The 18,413-nt window shown below is 35.1% G+C and overlaps 1 protein-coding gene across 2 annotated transcripts in view; it reads right to left on the bottom strand.

The window, feature by feature from the left end:
- Nucleotides 1-2,015: 2,015 nt before the first annotated feature.
- The window catches only part of Gabrg2 (gamma-aminobutyric acid type A receptor subunit gamma2), a 90,324-nt gene continuing 73,926 nt past the window's right edge, over nucleotides 2,016-18,413 (bottom strand). Inside the window, exons 7-10 of one of the 2 annotated variants that reach the window (XM_046426262.2) lie at nucleotides 14,914-15,066; nucleotides 9,659-9,864; nucleotides 7,376-7,399; nucleotides 2,017-5,987 (exon numbers count right to left, since the gene is read on the bottom strand). In XM_046426262.2, coding sequence (XP_046282218.1) covers nucleotides 5,712-5,987; nucleotides 7,376-7,399; nucleotides 9,659-9,864; nucleotides 14,914-15,066 — 659 coding nt within the window. In that variant the 3' untranslated portion in view covers nucleotides 2,017-5,711. Of the gene's footprint in view, nucleotides 5,988-7,375; nucleotides 7,400-9,658; nucleotides 9,865-14,913; nucleotides 15,067-18,413 lie in introns of both variants that reach the window. The other variant, XM_046426265.2, reaches the window with a different exon arrangement.

Below are 18,413 nucleotides of genomic sequence, written 5' to 3'. Positions count from 1 at the left end.
AAGGGCCAAGACTATTAACCCACATTAACTCCCAGAATATAACTCCATAAAGGGCTTATAAAGCCAGTTGGAAAGATTTTCATGTTGAACATATTACCCAGCATAAAATATATGAGACTCTAATATTCTTTAAGTTACCTTTTTCACTCATGGGGGTAGGATTACCACTTGAAAAACTTAGATTTCTCCTTTTTCTTCAGAATTCCTAATGACCAATCTGCAAATAAATAAACTTTCTTTTGTACCACATGTGCAAATGTGTGGAGAATTTTGCTAGTACATTTCCATTAATTTCTCTAGATCCATTGTCCATTCCTCTTTATCATCTGTCCCCCACCAGAGGGTGACCCTTCTGGCCCATATTATTTGGATTTCCTTGCCCTTTACTTTCCATTTGCCTAGAACAATTTGGTATTTGTCGGGTAGAAGAAGAAAGAGTTCTGGGTGCTTAGTCCTCCCTTAATCCCAGGAGCTTATTTTGGGTGCTTACTCCTCCCTGATCAAAAACTATTATTTTTACTGCTTTCTCTAAAGTACTGTAGCTTATCCTTTCTCTTTGTTTATATGATTAGGGTGATGTGCTAGGTAGAATGATGGCCCCCTAAAGATGTCCATAAACTAATCCATGTGAATGGTAAATAACTTATGTGGTAAAAGGAACATTGCAGATATGAATTAAGAATCTGGAGATGAGGAGATTATCCTGGATTATACAGTCTCAATGTAATTACAAGAGCCCACATAAGTGGGAGGCAAGAGGTCAGAGCTAGAGATGTGATGAAGGAAACATTTGAGCGATGCAGTGGCTTGCTTTGAATTTGGAAGAAAGGTTTTAGCTGAGGAATACAGAGACCTATAGGACATGGAAAAAAACAAAAGAAAAAAGAATGCTCTGGGGGAAAAATTGCAGCCCTGCCTGCATCTTGACTGTATCCAGTGAGACTTTCAACCTTCAGATATGATAATTTGTATTGGTCTAAGGCAAAATACTAATGAAAATTTAGTACAGTAGCCATAAGGAAATTAGCTTAGGTGATGATGGCTTTCCAGTATTGGTAGGCACATAATACTGTACCATCCTTTTACTGGTGGACCTTAACCTGACCTACATTGTCATGAGTAATCCCTTCATTCATTGTTCTTCAATATCTTCTGGAATGTACCACCTGATTTCTGCCAGGATTCTAATATGCATATGCATTTTGGTATAGCAAAGCCTATATTTAGGGATGAATCTGTGGTAGCTATAGTTTCTGACAAAGACATTTACTGTAGCATTATTTATAACAACAAAAATAAGAAATAAAGCAGATTTTTAGAAGCAAAAGACTGGTTACCTAAATTATGGTAGAGCTGTATATTATAATAATAGACTTCTGGAAAATGTTTATGTTACATAGATTCATACAATTTGTGTAAAAATTAATCTACAAATCAGATATGTCCATATCCGTATCTATATTTGATCATATCTACCTATTTTATCTATCTGTTTAATATGTAGAGAAGAAAAAATGTTATATGATAGTTTTAGTGCTTAACTTTTGCTGATGGATTGACTAATATTTCTTCCTTGTATTTTTTTTTTCACATTTTATAAGTTTCTCACAAGTTTTTCATAGTAGTCATAAAGGAAACATTAAGAAAGTTATAGGACCTCTTCAAATATGGCAGAATGTTTTGCATTATATAAGAAACACTTTTCTGGTTTCACTTATGGTTAATGTAGTGCTTTCTTCCACCTAAAGCTATTATGTGCAGCCCCATTATAGTTACATGTATTTATTTTTGTATTTTATCATATCACAAACACTTTAAAGCAAAGAAGGCTTGAAATTGTTCTCTTTCTGCATCCACAGTGCCTTATTTGGAGCCCATGGTATGTTTACTGAAAGCTTTCTCTTGAATTAAATTTATAGGTGCTTAATCAAAATTTCTTTGATAAAGGACTTAACTCCAGACCCGTAATATGTACAAATAACAGAAAAAAAAATTGTGGGGCACATTTATTCAGCAGAGGCAGAATATAAACAGCCTGATTTAAAATGCAAATGGGTAGTGAATTATTTATATCATATTCTTGTCACAGCATTGTTCATTTAAAATTTGTTTACTAAGAGGATTGTACAAATGTTAAATACTCAGATGAGGTAAACATTAGGACTAGGCCACTCAAAAATCACATCAAATATTGAAAAAGAAAAAATAAAATGCATATTGTAATTCAGTAAAACCAGAAAAACCTCATGGACCAGGTACAGACTGTTGAGTCTATTGAGTAGGAAAAGAGACTCTAGGAATAGGACATATTTTTACAGAAGAACTTCTAGGTTGTCCCCTTTCTCCTACACATTTGACTCCAATCCACAATGACAAAGCATTAGAGAGAGCAGTTATTTTTTTTGCATAATCCCTAAAGATCACATCATTTGGTTCATTTAATTAGACCTTCATCACAGACAAATGTTATTGCAACTAACAGAATAATATTGAGACCAAAAAAGGGATGAGGGCCATTCAATGAATCTACACTCAGCCAAAAATGAGGCATTAAATTAGACAGCAGGTAAAACCTAGGTGAAAACTATATGTCTACATATCTAGAAAGTGAGAAATGGGTGTTTAAATCAGATATAGGAAATCACAAGGGGCCAAGAAATTGGCAGGTAGAGAACAGTTACAGTAGCTTTTCTAAAGAATTATTTTATTCTTGGGAGAGTTTCAAAGGACTTCAGGAATCTACAACACTGTTGCTGAAGCAGGGATAATTAACTCCATATATATCTGAGTTTCAGAAGGGAAATTCTTTGGGGTTATTTGAGCCTTAAAAATCACTAATCTGGGGGCTGGGTTTGTGGCTTAGTAGTAGAGCATTTGCCTAGCATGTGTGAGGCACTGGGTTTGATCCTCAGCACCACATAAAAATAAATAAGATAAAGGTATGTGTCCATCTACAAGTAAAAAAAAATCAATCAATAAAAATAAAACCTAATGTGATGTGGAACATTTTTTTTCAACAATTGTTGAAAACTTACAGTTTAAAATAAGAGTTGCAAGGCAAATCTTCCTTTAAAATGAAATGCCATGAGGCAGGGTCACCTTAAGGCACATCTGTGACCACTGCTTCATTCTTTCAGTGGGGTTGATTTGTTGGAGGAAGAAGGAGCTGCTCATTGGTGAGTGGACAATATTGGAAGAAGGGAGAGAGCATCTGTTAATTGTTACTTTATGGGGTGTCATTGTTACACCCAATTTATAGTTGGGAAAACAGAGATTCCTAAAGGCTGAGTTTGGGACCCCAACTTTGTCAAACATCAAACTCCCTATTCTTAACTGCATCAAAAATCTCAAGGCATGAGCCTGACCTTTACTAACTTCATCACATTTCCACATTCCTTCTTCATCATATGCTCCAAATGCACCTTAAATCTTCTGAAGGCAACAGAATCACCATGTAAAACATCATCACATAGCTCACAATTAGAAAGGAAGTTAGGGAAATGAAACTAGAAAGGTCACAATCTTTAAGAAAAACAGTCCAACCAGACGAATGAGATGCTACCAGGATTAGAATGCAGCATTTTTATTGTAAAAGTCCACATTAGGCAATTCCTTTTGTGAAAAGGCTTTCAATTACAGAGACAGGGCGCAGCTGATAATTAAGAATTAGATTATATATACTATATATCCATGTTGCCAATACTATGCACACATTGGAAAGCTAGCTTTTTTTAGTGTCCCTATTACAGAACACGTTTCAAGTTGACAATAATAACATGTTTCTCACCATTGAAATTTGCCAACAACTCTCCCAAAGAGTCAACATTTAATATCTTGACGATTTAAAACAAGAAAATAATTCATTCTATTTACATTTGTTTGAGGTTAAATATGAGAGCACTGATATATTAAACGTTGCAAAATTGGCAGCTAAATGTATTTCAAGATTCATCCAGATGACTTTACATGGTTTTATATTCACAAAGTCTCTCTCTTCTTTCTACTTTTTTTCAGATTATCTATAAAGTTACACTAGCTATTATTAAACTCTGACTTAGAGCAATGATTGCATAAAGAAGAACCAACAAAAGGTACTATTTTAGAAAAATAAGGACTCAGGTAAGTATATAAATATAAGACTCAATTCATCACATTTGACGTCTGGGACAATCACTTCATTTCATTACAATATAGTCTCATGGGGCCACAATCATAGGCTCAATGACCTCCATGTGGGCCATTCATCTTTTCATTTGGTTTTCAGTTTAATCTCTGTATACTTTTTTCACAGAGCGTAGAATTCTACATTCTGAATGACAGTCAGGTATGAATCTTGCTTTTGCCTTGCGTAAATTTGCAAATAGAATTTTCAAGGGGTCAGAATTGACTCACACCCAAACCTGGAAAAAAATAATATTATAAACTCTATGCCCTCTTAGTCATTTCTGTACACAAATATAGAACATAGATACTATTTTAAAAGGAGTGCAGACTTTACCTGAAACAAATTTTTGAAGATGAACATACTAACCAAAGATCTTTGGATCCTCTGTGGTTATGTCTACAAAATCAAGCATCACTTGACAGTGCCAACATGAATGGATGAATCACTCGTTCCGGGGCAGCACGGAGAGATTCACCAGAAGTTTATGAAGGCAACACATCACAAATCATATTTATTGAGCACTGACTATATGTCAGATATTATGCAAGGTACTGAGGACCCAAAGAAGAAATGACAAGGATTCTGCCCACAAGGCACTAACAGTCACTAGAAGCAGATCTTGAGATGGAGAGTAAGTCTGCTATGATCTATCACTCTAACTGGAAGAAAAAATAGCGGCAAGCACATATGATTACTTTATAGCTTATTTGTGAAATTGGGCATATTTAGAGTTGGCAAATGTCAATTATTCAGCCTATATTTTACTCAAAGTGTTTTTTTAATATGCCATACAAGAAATTAAAAAAAACTGAGTCTTCATGCATGAGGGAGAAGGCAATGGAAATTCCTCCCTCCAATTCTAAACCCAAATCCTTATAATTACATTCATGATTCTCTTATAACTCAAAGACACAAAATAAAGGACAATACTTTATGATGATAACTTCAATCCATTTATTTTGGCTCTAAAGAGATGCATGCATTAAACTTGAAGCATTCTACATTATTGAAATATTTACATCATTGTACATGTGATGTGGAGGAAATTTTCTTCCTATCATGGAATGAAGGAATAAGAGATTTCTAGTCTAGGCTTGTGATTATTCTCAAATGAGGGAGTTCATTGTGTTCATTATGTCCAAATTTACCACAACTTGCCCCCAAGTGAACTTAGGATACGGTTTTGGACCTTGGTATCTAACTGTTTTATGAATCAAGTAAGGACTCTGGTCAATATAAACAGGAAGAGCTTTCACTATTTCAGTTGCTATAGATGAAAAATACCTTGCTTGTTTTCAATTCTTGCTCTAATTTTCCTTTGCCTTGCAGGTATGAAACACAGCAAACATTAAAGTTCAAATTATACTAACCAAAGGAGAGTTGGGCACAAACGATATGACATTGTACGATTTACCAGGTTAGGACATAGAAACAAATTCAGGTCATTATCAACCACACAGGGGATTTTTGAAGTGGACTTAGAAGAGACATCTTATTTCCATGAGATTCAGTGAATAAGATCCAGATCAATAAAACCCATACCTCCTCACAGGTAAAGATAAGAGACCCAATACACCAGATTGAACAAGCAGAAAGCCGTAGGGAAGAAGATGCGAGCATAGGAGTCCATCTTGGCGATGCGGATATGTATTCTCCCGTGTCTCCAGGCCCCTGTGCGGCAGTCTTCAAAGCAGCAGAAGAAGCTGGCACAGTCTTTGCCATCCAGACACTCGTACCCATACTCTTCATCCCTCTCTTGAAGGTGCGTGGCATTGTTCATTTGAATGGTAGCTGACCTTGGGCGGATATCAATGGTAGGGGCCTGAGACAAGGGTAGGGAAGGAGAGGAATCCAAGTTAGTTACACTTGAGAAATCCTGGACGATTTTTCCATAATGTCACCAATGTGATGATGAATCTGAAAATGGGTACTCAGGAAATTGCTATGACATCATGATCTACAATGGTAAAATTGAACTTAGAAAGAGAACACATTTGCATATTTCAAATTTTGAGCTTAAGCAGTGCAGCTGAAAATAATATCACCAAGCTAATAGCTAGAGCAAGAATATTGAACACCAAAAGAACTCAAATTTGAAGATCTAAATCAAACTACATGGAATCTTATTCTATTAATTATTAGATATGAGGTTGGTTACATGAAGGCTAATGGTATTGCATGTGAGTGAAACAGAGAAATAAAAATGCATCTATTTTGAAATCAAATTTTAGGTCATGCTTACTTATAAGGCAAATAGGAAATCATTACACAGAGCAAGTATATTAAATGATGTTAACAGAAAATGCTAATATATATGTAAAAATAGAAGTTTCCTGATTTTATGCCACAGAGGGATAGTTTATGTTTTTAGAGAACTTTGTGTGACATTCACCAGTTAGAAGCTTAAAATTATCAGCAATATTGACCTACATCTGAATGAAAATTTTTAAAAAAAAGACGTAACTGCCTGTTGAACGTTTAAGCATATGAGGAGGAACTAGTGCCAAATGACTACATGCTAATCTAACCTTTGCTGCAAGACCAATAATAAATTTGCTAAAGGACAAAAAGACTTATTTAATGTTAATTTGACTGACTTAGCTTTAGGATAATATAAACACAAATTCTAATGTGTCTAAATCAGATATTAGAGTTGAAAAGAAATCTCATTGCAGTATTTCTCAGAGCCAACAGCCCTGATAATTAACTACCCTAGAAAGAAAGTATGGATGTTTAAACTCAGCCTTTTAAAGGCAGTATTCTTCAAAAAAAATCAAAAGTATAGTTAAGGAAAACACAGATTATATATTAAAAAACACAATATTTTAGATTCCATTCTTAAAACTAAGGTTTATAGAGTTAAACTTTACTTTTGAAAGAGTCTGTATGTGGTAAAAGTAGCCAGTAGAATTGGATCTCAAGTGCATCCAAGGAAAGAGGATCAGGTTTGTTTTTGATGTGTAAAAAAACCTTCTTTACTTATGACATCTCTCATAGGTCTGATAGCTTTTGAGCTTGATATAAGATCAAAACCTATGAGAATTAGTGAATAGTTGTAGAATCAACTCTAGAAATCTACAAATATTTCTGTTATTTTTAGCAAAATGCTTAAATTTCTCCTTATAAAAACATAAATAAAACACCATGGAAGCGTTAATAGTTAAATTCAGCAGTGGCATGCAGTGAATTTCCATTCCAAAAACATTATACCTTGAAGGAAAACATCCGAAGAAGCTTTGGGTTTGTAGACAGAAAAGAGAATAGCATTTTTTTTTTAATTAAAAGAAGGAAAGTGGAAAAGAAAAAAAAAGAGAGAGACAAAATAAGATAAATTAAAAATACATTTTGAAAACATAGTAAGTAAAAATGAACTGAAATTATAAACACAGAAGGAATCTTCTGAGCTTGGGATAAAGTATATGCCTAAAGTTGGAAAACAGAATTTTGTGATATTAGTGAAATTTTCAATAAATTAATCCAGTTATCTGACTGCAAATTCTAGTGTTGTTCAGCTGTGAGGAAACTTCCTGTTATCTAGTTTCCCCATATGGAAATACTATGTATTTATCTTCTCATTGTCACCAAGGAGACCTGATGTTAGTGTTGGTGAGTCCTGATACGATGAGCCAAGGGTATATCAAACAGAAGGATGAAATTTCGGCTGCTCACTCACCATGTAGCTTTGGTAAATTAACAAACTGGCTTAAAAGGAAAAAAATGAATAAAATTACCTGTTTGTTTTCACTTTCTCAGGTTTTTAAATCCCCTGTCCTTTCTACCGTCTTTATTTCTTCTGTTATTTCCAAGACCCTGGTTAAAGGAATCCATCTGTGTCTAACTCAGCAACAAAATCCACTCTGAAGTGACACAGCTGATAGAGAAGGCCAAAGGACTTCTAAAGGGCTCTTCAGAATTCATGTGAGAGCCAGCCCTCCCATCCTTGTGACTCTGGCAGGTAATAATTCTGAGTGTCAATGGAACCATCCTCTTGGGGGACAATGAAATGGAAAGTGAAGGAGGGAGAACAAACAAAAACCAAAAAAAACACAACACAACAAGGAAATTAAAATCAGGAGAGGAAAAAAAATGTAAAAGTAGAGAGTAGCAAAACAGCTAGGGAAGGAAAGACTGCATAAAGCATAATAACATTTTGAAAATTAAAAATAAGCATTTCCATTTTTGCTAATCATCTAGAATAATGTTGCTTCTTTCTTTACCTGCTATGCAGTCTCATGGTCAAGTAAACATGAGCCAGTTACATAAATTCACCTGAGTTTTGGAGATGCATCAAGCTATGACCTATTTCAGTCAGATTCCCTCATAATTTAGCTCCCAAAGTCCATGAGTCAGATAGTTAGCCACTGTCATGGCCCTGGAGGCCCTCAGAGCAGAGGACCAGGAGAGGCTGTAAGTCAAGGAGGCAAGGGCCATTACCTCTGCCCTCTCTTGGAAGGGAATGGACTTTAATTCAAGCTTCTAAGAGCCAGATACTGCACTCAAGTGGGTTACCTACCCCTAACAAAGCATAACATCCACAATAAAAGAGAATTGTTTAGGCATTCATAATTTTGTCTAATGTTTAGTGCAAGTGGAAATCATCCTACCTGTTTCCAAATCACATTGACACTGAAAGAAATTCAGGCTGGTAACTGTATAGCCCATTAAGAGCATATATCATTACCAACTACTAACAAAGGATTTTCATGCACTTTTTGGTAATGTTTTTGTATTTCATTTGTTTACTTCCATTACCATATTTATTTTTCAGAGCAGCACCAGAAGATTTATTTTGAATAATATTAAATTTATCTTCTATATGAGAAAAGAAGAGAAAAATAAAAATATGGAGGCTTAGTAACTAGCCCACACAATAGTGAGATATTTGTTTTAAAAACAAAGAGATGCATATTAAGTATGCAATCAGTAGAAGTCCTCATCGGGCAATGTACATGTGCATGCTCAGGTACACAGACACACACACACACACACACCACACACACACACACACCACACCCATTTACACACACGCACGTACGCGCACACACACATTATTTGCAAAACTGTTATGAATCTTGAAACTTCAAACCCTGTGACTTCTTAGTGGAATACCTTGGATGAAAGTTTTAACTTAAAACATCAGTAATTTAAAAATATTAAAGTTGGGCAAAAACGTGAAAACCAATAAAACCTAGAGAGTAATACTAATTAGAAAATGGTATATTACTCAGAAATGGATTTAATCCTCACAAAATGAAGAAATCAAGTAATTACATTTGCATAAGGAGTCTAAGAGAATCAGGGCTCTCTCAAGTAACTAGAGGCCGTAAATGGATCTATTTATGATCTGGTCAAATTCACACATTCTGTTTTCATCTTGAAGCCCAAAGTGCTGAGCCTTAGCATGCAGATAAGGTAACAGAACCAAACTAAGACAAAACCAGGTAAACTTCCTGTATAAACATTTCTATGGTACCAATAGGACATGATACATACAGGATTTTTCTTCTTTTTGTCTTTGTCCTTGCTTGGTTTCCTATTGCTGACAAAATAATGCAGGGTGCCATACTCCACCAATGCAGAGAAGACAAAAATGAAGCAAACAGACACAAAGAGATCCATTGCTGTGACATAGGAGACCTTGGGGAGAGATTTGCGTGCAATGGTGCTGAGGGTGGTCATTGTCAGGACAGTCGTGATACCTAAAAAGAGGCACAGTAGAATTGATGGTGTTATAGTATCAGTACATTGAGTAACTATGTTACCAAGGAGACTAAACTTGGTTTGTGTCTTCTGATAGACAACTTCAGTGGTGGGAAAGGAGATATAACTGAACTTAATCCACTCTCGCCATGAATATTATTATTATATTTTCACTATGCAACAATTATTGTGACAAATACTGAATATATACTCGAACATTTTCCAAGCAAACCAGCCCATTCCACTAGTTGTTTTGTGACAGGGAACAAAATTAAGACAACCTGCTGCAACAACCATGAAAAGGTGACAGTTTCCTCTATAAAACCTGTGTCGTGAGTGGAAAAGGTAACACAGCTTCAGCATTCAAGTTGATTCTGGCTCTTTCTGTAGAAACTTAGTTCACCATCTTAACCATCAGGGTATTGATTTCCCCATCATTTGAACTAGCTCCTTGAAAGCCCACCTTAGATTTTATCATTCTAGGATTCTAATTCTGCATATCTTGTAGTGACTGGAAGTGTCTTTAGGTTTTTCTAAAATAGTAGCTCTGTGTCTTTATTTTCTCCGGTTTTATGATTTTTCTCATGGGGGAAGAAAACCCACAAAGATTCCATCATTTATTGATGGCAGATAACAGTTATTGCTGCCCAGGAGACTTCAGAGGAAAGATCAAACTTTGGAAGAGGAGAAGAGTGATCAAGCAAACTGTGACTATAAATGTCATAGCCCTTGTATTACACTGCTCTTGAGTATTTAATAATCCACTTTTTTCCATTTTCTATACTCTGTGACAATGGATATCTCTCTTGATGGCCATTGTAACCCCATAGTAGAGCATAGTGCTGGGATTCAATAAATACTTGTTGAATGAAAAATGTGACATAATGTATCAATAGATAATATATATGTGAAAGACTCAAGAGGCTCAGCCTACATTTGAGAATAGTAATTCATATTCACAAAATGTAGGAGATAGTCAAATTTCTTTGGCAAGGCGCTATGTCAAGTGCTTTATATATTATTCAAGAAAATCTTCCTAATTTCCTATGATGTGTCCTATAACTATTACCTTTTAATTCATAATTGAAAAACACAAAGCACAGGAAGAATAAACACTTGTCCAGGCTAGTAAGTGGTAGAGATGAGATACAAACCTGGGCAGCCTGACTTCAAATGCTATGTTTTGAACCACCACTGTTTCATTTCCATGAACAAATGGAAATATATGAATGATATGCAGCATCTTCAAAGTGTTTGGAGCCTGTGTTAGTGAATAATTCTTTTTTTTTTAAAGAGTGAGAGAGAGTGAGAGATAGAGAGAATTTTTTTTAATATTTATTTTTTTTTTTAGTTCTCGGCGGACACACGTCTTTGTTTGTATGTGGTGCTGAGGATCGAACCCGGGCCGCCCGCATGCCAGGCGAGCGTGCTACCACTTGAGCCACATCCCCAGCCCGTGAATAATTCTTGATTGAGGAATTATTATAGGCCTGGGGGTCTTTCATGCTGTTGTGGAGAAATCTTAGGAAAGTTCGAGTTTCTCATCTACCAGCAGAGGATGGAAGGTGGGGAAGCAGTGGGAAATTTCATGAAGCTTTGGTTAAAATTAAATTAAATAATGTGCATAAAACGTGATACAGTTTGGATCTGTAAAATGTCCTTCAAAGGGCCTGGGCTTGATTTTTCAGCTTGGCTCAACTGGAAGATGGTGGAACCTTTAGTAGGTAGGATCCAGAAGAATGAAGTTAGGTCATTGAGGATGTGCCCTTGAAGAGCATATTGGACCACTGCCCCTCGGTGTCTTTGTCATTGGTTCCTGGCTGCTGTGAGGTGAGCAGGCCTCCTCTGCCATGGACTCCTGCCAGGGTGTACTGCGCTGCCACAACCAGAGCACGGGCTCTAGTGACCAGGGACTAAAATAAACCTTTCCTCCTCCGAAGTTGATTTTTCTTGGGTATTTGTTACAGTGTTAGAAAGCTTATCAACACAGAGTAGCAATATTTCGTAAAGTCTCAGTAAATGTTTGGTAAATTAAAAAAAAAAATTATTTTTTTTAAATTAAAATTAAATTTTTAAATTTAATTTAATTTAAAAAATTAAACTAAATTAAATTTAGTTTAATTTTTTTAAACTAAAAAAAAATTAGTTAGGTTATCTATGCATTCATTAAAGTTGAAATGCTTGATTATACCCAATTACAGCTCATCATTTTGGTAGAAAACTTAAAAATTAAATTGGAGCCTTGGCCTTCATTTCATGATCAGGCCTCAAGCTACACTTGACTTATGAAAAGTGAAAACCTCCGTGTTTGTGGTAGATACCAAAGATGAGTTCATTTTAGAAAACCTGGTGTGTGACAGTTTAAGCAAAACAATTCCAACATGCAGATTAAACACTGATCTTGCGCATTTGGAAGATACTATTTAGGTTACATGGAAGTCAATCAATCCCAACCATTTAAGGTATAGTTTGAAGAATCACCATATGATAGTTTTAGAGAGCCACCTGAAGCCACAGGAAAGAAAGTGGCTATGACATCAAGAATGAGAAGTGATGACAGAGTAGGTTTCCCCTATTCACTCACTAACAGTAAGAAAGCATTTAAAATCCAGTTTTGCTAAACAATGACATAATTCTCTTACTGGAGGTAGATGGAAAATACCCATAGGTTTTACCAAGTCTTCCAGTCTTGGCATGAAGTATCCTTCTCAGGAATGTTAGCCCAGCTCAGTTACTTTGGTAAAAAATACCAATTGGCATTTTCCTCTTTTTGTGCATCATCAATGAAACATAATCGAACCTCATCAGCTACCAGCTGTGTAGCTACAGTCAAGTGTTATAAGCTCCAGGATGACCATTCCTTGTGTTCTGATGGTCTAGGCACAGAGAATAGCATGTGTCTCTGAGCAATGTGAGCGTATTTATCTCACTCAATAAAGAACTTGGCTCTGACTGTTCTTTGGCAATAAGGTTAAAGTTAGCAGGTGTTCATGCTCATCTCATTTAACTCTCGATGATGAACACAGGAAAAGATAATGGAACTCAATGAAATCTAGAGCAATGTTCTAAAAGGTGACTTCACATTAAAATCGACTAATTTTTTTTTTTAATCCTAAGCCCCAGGCCATGCCCTTGACAATTTAAATAAGCATCTTTGGGGACTATATTAAAGAATCTTACTTTTTAAAAGTGGTCCTAGTTATATAAATATGTAATTGAGTTTAAAAAGCAGTCATCTAGATGAGTGAGACAGCAAAGTTAAAAGAGCGATATTGGCTCAGGCTGGCTTCTCGACTTTACCATGACCAGCCTTCAGCAAAGCTGCCCACCCACAGCAAATCTATGTTCCATTAGCCAAGGAGCAATTTTATTACCTATTGGCTGTGTGACTTTATATAAGCTGTTTAACCTTGCAGCATCTTTACTTCCTTAGCTTAGCTCTAAAAACTTTTATGATAACTTGTGTTGTTATCATTGCAACTTCTTGCAGTTGTTTCAAAGAGTAACAAAGGAATAAAGACCATATTAAACATGATTGACATATTCAAAAATGATCAAGAAATAGGAGTATGTATCAGTAACTTGCTGAAAAATCTGGTCTCCATTTCTTAACTCACACATCTCCATTCCTTCTGCTAATAAGCCAATGAACACATTTCATGAATGGTTGAAATGATTTATCTAAGGGGCCATAAAAGGGATTTTGACCAACAAGAGCCCGGGTTTCAAGAGGAGAGATTGACTGAAATATTTAGCTTAAAATATATTGGGGAAGAGGGTAAGTTAGAATCTATCAATGTATTTGTCCCATCAATTCAATGAGATATACATTAATTGAATGATCATTGAGGTACCAGCTATGTGCCAGATAGTACACTGGAGACACATGACATTTACATTCTGATTTGCAATGACATGTAAACATGTCATGTAACACCTTCTACTCAGTGACAAGCATTAGTCCTAATGTATTAGGCTCAGTGTATTCTGAGTATGTGTCAGCATGAAGCATGAGACGAGATATTTGAATTGTTGAATAGGACTTGAAACAAAAAGTACTGCATATAACAGGAAAAATCAAAATAACTTCATTTCGAAACAGATGGGAAACTAAATTAGGTTTGGAAGAGGGCAGATATGCAAATGTTGTCTTTCTTCCCAGTAATCACTTCTGCCCTCAGTTTAATAACCTAGTACAGATCATTTTGTCAGAAAATGACTACATAGTAGCTATGATTTCTGAGTCTTCACCCTGTTCCATGTGCTTTGTGCATAGAATACCTTACATAACCCAAAGAGAACCTGCAAATTAGGAATTGGAAATGATGCATGTTTTACATGTGAGGAAACTGATGTAGAGATGGAAGGGCATTCCAAGGTTATATAGTGTGTGTGACTGAAAGTCCAGATTTGACTTCAAATCCCCAGTTCTTACTTATCACTTGATATCACTTCTTTAGCCAGGGAGTTGGCAAAAGCTGTGGTTCTAGGTTTCACATAGATGATGAATGATGAGAGGGTATTGTGGTTTTATAATGACATTTCCCTTGCTATATACTTAGTTAAGTCTTTATAGTTTCATTCATAAACCCAGACTCCAATGCTCCTGTGGTTTTGTTTTGATTTAGTCTATTTAACACTTCTTCTCCAGGTGAAGAAAAAGACATGGAGAATCTAAGGTAAATATCATCATATATAATATTTGGAAAAAACTTCAAATAATCTTAAAATTGGTCTTTTGTCCAAAATTTCACAGATAAATGTGTTTTTCAAAAAAATAATCTGTTCAGTGGATCTTCTGTAAAGACCCAATTACTTCTAATGTCATTGCAATCACTGTAAAATGAACACTATTTTTAAAACCATTATTTAAAAATAATTGTAGATAAACATTATTTTTTTAAAAAATGTACTAACTTTCCAAAAGATGAAACAAATGGACTTGTATATAATTGCTGGCTGAATTTTGAGCAAATAAAGAGTAAATAAAGATTTCTTGCGTTGTGTATTTATCTTGGGACATCATAACGTAAAGAAATGTAACTCACCTAAAGATGTTCTGGCTGGAACAGCATCCTTGTTGATCCAGAAGGATACCCAGGACAGGACCACGATAAGCGTGCAGGGTATGTAGGTCTGTATGGTGAAATACCCCATTCTTCTGCTCAGGTCAAAGTAGACAGTCATGACCACGTAGTCTCCTGGAGAGAAAAGGAGAGATAGCAGTACCTATATCAAAAGCTGGAAACATTTAAATATGAGCAGGCTATCTAACTCTCCGGAACACATTTAAATGGAGAGGATTTTTAAAAATATTTTATTTATTGTAATTTGTTATATATGACAGCAGAAGGCAATTAAATCATATTACACAAATAGTGCACAATTTTTTCATGTCTCTGGTTGTACACAAAGGAGAGTCACACCATTCATGTTTTCATACATGTACTGAGGGTAATGATATCTGTCTTTTTCTACTGCCTTTCCTACCTCTATACCCTCTCCTTTCCCCTCACTTCTCTTTGCCCTATCTAAAGTTCATCTATTCCTCCCATGCTGCCCCCCCCCCCCCGCCAATTCCCATTACGAATCAGCATCCTTATATCAGAGAAAACATTCGGCATTTGTTTTATTGGGATTGGCTTATTTCACTTAGCATTATATGAGGGCTATGTTGAAAACTCTCTTCTAAACACTGGGTTAAAAAAAATACAGTGGAAATTTGGGAAATTAACCCTGATTCTTTTAGAAGCCATGTTAGCTACTAGGTGGAAGAAAACATTTTAAGGGCATTGATCATATTTTCTTCTCTCAGATGACTTTTGGTTTTTAATCTTGTTATCACATTTGAAACACAATGTATAAAATTTTTGTTTACTTACTATTCTTGATTTTATGCTTTGCCTGTCTTGCCTGCAATATGGTATGTTCTAAGTTTTGTAACCTTTTCCTGCCTTTCTTAGACTTTTATCTGCAAAAACCAGAGAGGAATATCTAGGTGCTTGACAATAACAAATGAATCTTTTACTCAGAATTTATAGCCAAATTCTTATGGTGAGACATTTTCCTCATATTTTTACTGAATCATATGATTTTTTATTAGAAATTATTTTAATTTGCAATTGTTCATTCACTCGGAAGGTGAATGTTGCAATACCTGTCTTTCCACTGCATGGTACCTGAAAAAGTTCATTAAAAGTACCCATTTTAGGGGCTGGGATTGTGGCTCAGTGGTAGAGTGCTCGCCCGGCATGCACGAGGCACTGGGTTCGATCCTCAGCACCACATAAATGTAAAATAAAGATATTGTTTTTCAATGTTTAGAACAACCAACAATAAAAAAAAATAAAAAAAATAAAAAAAAAAAAAAGATATTGTGTCCACCTAAAAAACTTTAAAAATAAATATTTTTTTTAAAAAAAGTACCCATTTTAGTCTACCATTGTACAATCTGTACTGGGCATCTTGCTTGACTCTAAACAGGTGCTCAGTAAAATTTGTTGGATAAATAAACAAATGAATGGATTCATTGATAAATTTAAAATTTAAAGAAGAAAATACAAAAAACATATCATGAAACTTTTGGGTTAAAATGGAATTTATGTAAATAACCCAGGAAATACACTGCTTAGAAGTACTAAGGAACTGAAGAGTAACTACATAGCTATGCCTGAGAATAACTTACTGTAAAACAATTTCAAGTCTCTTAACTTTATTAAATCATGATGTGTATATTGTTGTTTAAAATCCACATCCATCATTTTGTATCATTCCATGTAAAATTCTAAAGCATTTTGATTTTCAAAATTACAGAACATAACATGGAGTTACATCTCAGTTACAGTATATTTATATTTTCTATATATTGTATGAGAACATTAGTTTCAAAGACTGTATTTTGTGCTTATGACATGAGAGAAATACATGGGAACACTTTTCAAATTTTGCTTTCCTATTTTCTTTAATAAATTATATATTACATATATGTATGTATTTTTAAATATTTATTTTTTAGTTATAATTGGACACAATACCTTTGTTTTATTTATTTATTTCTATGTGGTGCTGAGGATCGAACCCAGGGCCTGGCACATGCTAGGGGAGCACTCTATGCCTGAGCCACAACCCCAACCCAATAAATTATATTTTATCCTAAAATACCTAGATAATTAAATCCAAATCATTTGCCTGAGCATAATAACTAGGCATTGTGCCTATGTTGACTTAATCTGAAATCAGACACCCTAAGAAACTTCATGCAGAGGAGTTAACTTTGCAAGGTATCACTATGCAGTCTAGTTCTTTGCCATTTTCAAGCTTTACCTGCTAATCTTGCAAAGGGCTGGGATATAAAGCCCTTTAAGCCCTCTTTGAGGGATCAAAGCCTCTCCCTCGGCACTGCCTTTCAGTAGATTCATATCTCACTATGTGTTTAGGCTAAGCCTGGTTGATGCAGTAATCACTACCTGGAGCAGAGTGGGACACAAGGCTTCCTGAGGGACATCTGTACCCTCTCAAAGATCACTGAGTAATAACTATTTAGTTTAGCAATAACTATTTAGTTTATGCCTCAAAACTTGAAGGTAGAAATACTTGATTAATGGTAAGTAGATTTTAGCTGACTCCTTGAGATTATGCTTCTGTGTGCTACTATTTCTAATATATAGATCAAGTTATAGCATTTCATAAATCAGTGTAGTCTTTGCTTTGTCCTAACTTCAAATAGAATAGACATGGGATATGATTGAGGAGTAAAAACATTTTATTTGAGATGGGCTCTATTAAGTCATCTTTCTCTTTTCATTTCTTTTATCAGAATACCAAAGGAAAATGCAAGGCCTCTTATTCTGTATGAAAAACACAAAGAAAGAAAGAGAAGGGGTTTTCTTTGTTGTTGTTGTTGCTTGTTTGTAAATTTATTTATTTATTTTTAAAATGTCATATATGGGTACTTTTTTTTTTGCTATTTTCCAAGTTCTTGAGTTTCTCCACATTTTAAATATTTAAATTAAAATTTCAAAATTTTAATATTTTAAGTAAAGCCTCACAATGTTAGTACCTTCTTTTCTCCTTATCATGTAAGGGAATGAGAGTCTGCACTTCTACCTTAATGATCTGACTCTTTAAAGGTGAACTTTAATCTTGTCCAATATTAGCAAGATAATTATCTCAATTCAATTCTCCAGTTCCCTTTAAGTCAGGGTCTAAACTTCCATAGTGCACTTATCTGTGAATTTCTATTATGAGGGAAGAGCTTCTGAGCACCTTTCATCTTTGCCAGCAAATCTAAAGCTTTTCTACCAGTGGATTATGGATTCAAACTTGGGAACAAGCTGTTTAAAAGCAAAGCAGTTTCACAGTGACAGCCCGATGCCTGTCTTATCTTCAAGGCCCTGGTGTTTTTTGTATTCTTAAAAACTCTTGGGCTGAGGAGCCTATAAAGTCAAATCCCCTTAAAGTGCTACATCAGTGATTTCCCCAAACCCAAAAGGTTTAAATGGCCACCAAATCAAAGGTGTTTATTTTAGACACTTCAAATTTATTCTTC

This window comes from Marmota monax, unplaced genomic scaffold, assembly GCF_021218885.2.
Source record: "Marmota monax isolate L192 unplaced genomic scaffold, Marmota_monax_Labrador192_F-V1.1 WCK01_AAM20220418_F8-fsc00246, whole genome shotgun sequence".
In the NCBI taxonomy this organism is placed as follows: domain Eukaryota; kingdom Metazoa; phylum Chordata; class Mammalia; order Rodentia; family Sciuridae; genus Marmota; species Marmota monax.
This window is presented reverse-complemented; position numbering and strand designations above follow the sequence as displayed.